The 3,596-nt window shown below is 39.3% G+C and overlaps 1 protein-coding gene across 1 annotated transcript; it reads left to right on the top strand.

The window, feature by feature from the left end:
* Positions 1-285: 285 nt before the first annotated feature.
* On the top strand, positions 286-1,284 carry LOC149159408 (putative calcium-binding protein CML43). The gene has a single exon (XM_089433485.1). The coding sequence runs from the start codon at positions 540-542 to the stop codon at positions 1,137-1,139; it is 600 nt and encodes a 199-aa protein (XP_089289611.1). The 5' UTR covers positions 286-539; the 3' UTR covers positions 1,140-1,284.
* The last annotated feature ends 2,312 nt before the right edge of the window (positions 1,285-3,596 follow it).

Raw genomic sequence — 3,596 nt, 5'->3', positions numbered from 1 at the left:
AACGTGGATCCATGACCTTCCAGAAAAGACGCTCACGCGCATCGGAATCCGAGTACCCAACAAACCATGGGCCCCAAATGCCATATGACCATAAGCACAGTCTCTAATGATGGCTCCGGGAATCTTCTTAAACATAAATCCGGAACCTAACCACGAAGACCAAACCAGGGTTCCGACAAATGCCATATGGCCATAAGCACAGTCTCTAATGATGGCTCCTGGAATCTTCTTAAACATAAATACGGAACCTAACCACGAAGAGCAAACAAGGGTTCTTCGTCGGAAGGCGCCCACCATTAGATCTCTGCTCCTTCTCTCGCTTCTATATATATATTCATAGTGAGGAAACGATTTATCTGTGAGCTCCCTCTTTACGATTTCAGAGTCGTTTTAGTGCTCAATTTGCTGCGAGTTGTGTGTATATATACGGTGTGTATATCACCGGAGGTGTAAGACCACTGCGCGTTTCGATCACGCTTCCTTTGGCTTTTCTCCTGTATTTGTGTATATGCCATCGGCGGTTTCAGCTTTAGAGGTTCATGGAAACTCCGTCCCTCTTACCACCATCAGATGAAGTGCAGACCGTACGCTTGTCGCCGGAGGAGCAGCTGATTCGGCCCTCTCCGTCATTCCAGCTGCGAAGCCCGAGTCTAAACGGCATGAGGCTTAGGAGAATTTTCGACTCCTTCGACAGTAACGGCGACGGGCAGATCTCCGTCGACGAGCTCGGCCATGCCCTGGAGAGGCTCGGCCTGCCCATTCCCCTGCCCGAGCTGGAATCAACCGTCTCCGGCTCCTTCAAGGCTGGTTCCGACGGCCTGGACTTCGAAGGGTTCGCTGCCCTGCACCGCTCGGTGGCGGAGCAGCTGCTCGGCTACGGCGCCGCGGCGACGGGCGGCGCCACCGGGGAAGAGCAGGAGCAGGAATTGAAGGAGGCTTTCCGGGTGTTCGACGAAGACGGCGACGGTTATATCTCTGCCGCGGAGTTGAAGAGCGTCCTGAGTCGGCTCGGATTGGCCGGCGGGGACGATGTGGAAGAGATGATTTGCAAAGTGGATCAGAATTCCGACGGGCTCGTCGACTTTGTGGAATTCAAGCATATGATGACGACGCAGGCTGTCACGGAGCGCAGTTCTTGACGGAAGTGAACGGCCGTCATGTGAAAGACCATAATATGAAGTATAAGACCATGAATATATATGTATGCTCGTATTTTGTACCAGTTGATGAAAATCAATAAGCCTTCAAGGCAAAGTTATTCCCAAACTCTTTTTTCTTACTCTCTCAAGAATAGTTTTAAAATTAATTTAATAAGTTAAAGTTTTTAAAATAAATAAATAAAAGAAAAATATTTATTTCATTTAATTATAAAACATGTATAAATATAAATGATAATGGTTAGTCTAATTAGACAACAATATTGCTGGCAAAAAAAAATGGTTTTTCTAACACGATTTTAACAAAAATTGGCCGAGGAAATCTAGGTTATACTTGTCAAGTTTCAAAGTTTTAGGTGCTCCGAGGGTTCCTTAAGGTGTTGAACCTTTTTACAATGATTCAAACACTCTTAGTTTTAAATATTTTGAAAAAAAAAAAAAATCATTAGATTTTGACGAGAAAATTGTCGCCCCAGCAAAATGGTCCCCTGCTTAGACAAGTCTTATTTTTTGTTTGCTAGGTTTTGTGAGTCCTAATATGACTAGCACGTCTAACATGTTGCTTGAGTAGTCGTGACCTAGGGATATTTAAGCCAAGTCGAGATCACATCCACCTTGGCCACAACGACCCTTAACATGACTAGATTTTGCTAACAAAGTACCAGTGACCTTTACACCACAAAGTACCTTAATAGAACAGTGTGTCAGTGATTGCTCTACACTCGATGGAACAATATAAATGATAAATTTATTTAAGTGTAATTTTATTTTTAAAATTTTAAAATAAGAAATATTAATATAAGAGAACACCCATCTTCTGAGCCGGGAAATGGGTGTTCTCAACACCCTTGCTACTCGTGCCCTAAGGATCTCTGATGAAAAGAGCTTTGAGAGGGAGAAATCCCATCTCCTTGATGTCTTTGTCGAGAATGGTTATAGTAGATTCTTGGGTCAGAAAGCTTTCCTCAAAGTTGCCAAGAATTCACTCACTAAAAGAGAACCGAAGGAGCGGATTCCAGGTGTCCATCTTCCGTATGTTCAGGGGACCACTAATAAGATTGCAAGGATTCTTAAAAAACATAATGTCCCCGTGACCTTTAGGCCCCTTAACACCATTCGTAAGTCCCTCAGATTAGTGAAGGATCCTATCGACCCTAAGGATATGAAAGGGGTATATATTATCCCTTGTTCCGGTGGGACCCCCTATATTGGTGACTCTGGTCGCTCCATTAATCAAAGGATTAGTGAGCATGCAGCTGACCTTAAACATAGGAGAACCAAGTCTTCCGCTTTAGCTGAACATGTGGAAAAAACCAAGCATCATGTGTGTATTGAGGAGGCTAGTGTGATTGCTAGAGTTTCGCAATTCCATCATCAGAAATTTAGGGAAGCCCTTGAGATTGAAAAAAGGCCAAGCAATCTCAATAGAGAAGATGGTTGGAAGATTAGTAGTTGGTAAGTCCCAACACTCTCTTCCTAGTCGTTTTCTTCTATTCCTCCCCTCCCTTGTTTTTTGGCTTGTTCTTGTTATCCCGTATCCTTTGGCCTTTTTTTTCACTTTAATCGTATGTTAATTTAATAATTAAGATAATCGATTGATTATATCATAATATTATTTCTTTCCAACACTTGACTTAGTCTAATAATATATTTTTATTTATAACTAACTATTATCTTAATAAAATTAATTTATATATATAGTTATAAATATAAATTTTATAATATAGTAAAGACCTTTAGGTAAATTCATATAAACAATTAAATTAGTTAATACCTCTAGGTTAATTTAACAATTTGATAAATAATTAATTAAATCTGAATATTTAAAATCTTTTTTTTTCTAACACTTGACTTATTCTAATATTTATATTTATATATTTTTATTAAATAGTTAATACTTTCTATAACTAACTATTAACTTAATAATCATTTAAAATTATATATATATATATATATTTTTATATTTTTATTAAATAGTTAATACTTTCTATAACTAACTATTAACTTAATAATCATTTAAAATTATATATATATATATATATATATATATATATATTTAAATGTTAGGATATTCCGACACATAGGATATAGTTAAGTTCAACTTGGTCTAGTATAGAGTTAGGTTAGAGTTAGGTAAAGTGTGTTTCTTTACCGTTGTACATTTTGTAACTTACAATCCGACGGTCACGATATGTAGTGATCCGACGGTTCACTCTCACCTCGGTATTACCGACACTTGATCCGTGGCTTGACACCCGATTGGTCCATGAGTTCTATTTAAAGCGCATGGAGGGTCATTGTTCGGGTAATCCGTGCATGAGAGAAGCTTATGTAAATTTTCATTCTTTGATTAATAAATTGTCTGTACCCACGTTGGGACAGGCCGTGGACTGTTTCCCTCCTTGCACTCTGAGGGTTTTAACCACGTCAAAAATACTG

This window comes from Pinus tabuliformis, chromosome 5_2 (assembly GCF_031772625.1).
Source record: "Pinus tabuliformis cultivar Carrire ecotype Pingquan chromosome 5_2, CPIR1, whole genome shotgun sequence".
NCBI classification, from domain to species: Eukaryota; Viridiplantae; Streptophyta; class Pinopsida; order Pinales; family Pinaceae; genus Pinus; species Pinus tabuliformis.
Note: the sequence above shows the minus strand (reverse complement) of the source record. Positions and strands in the feature narration are given on the sequence as shown.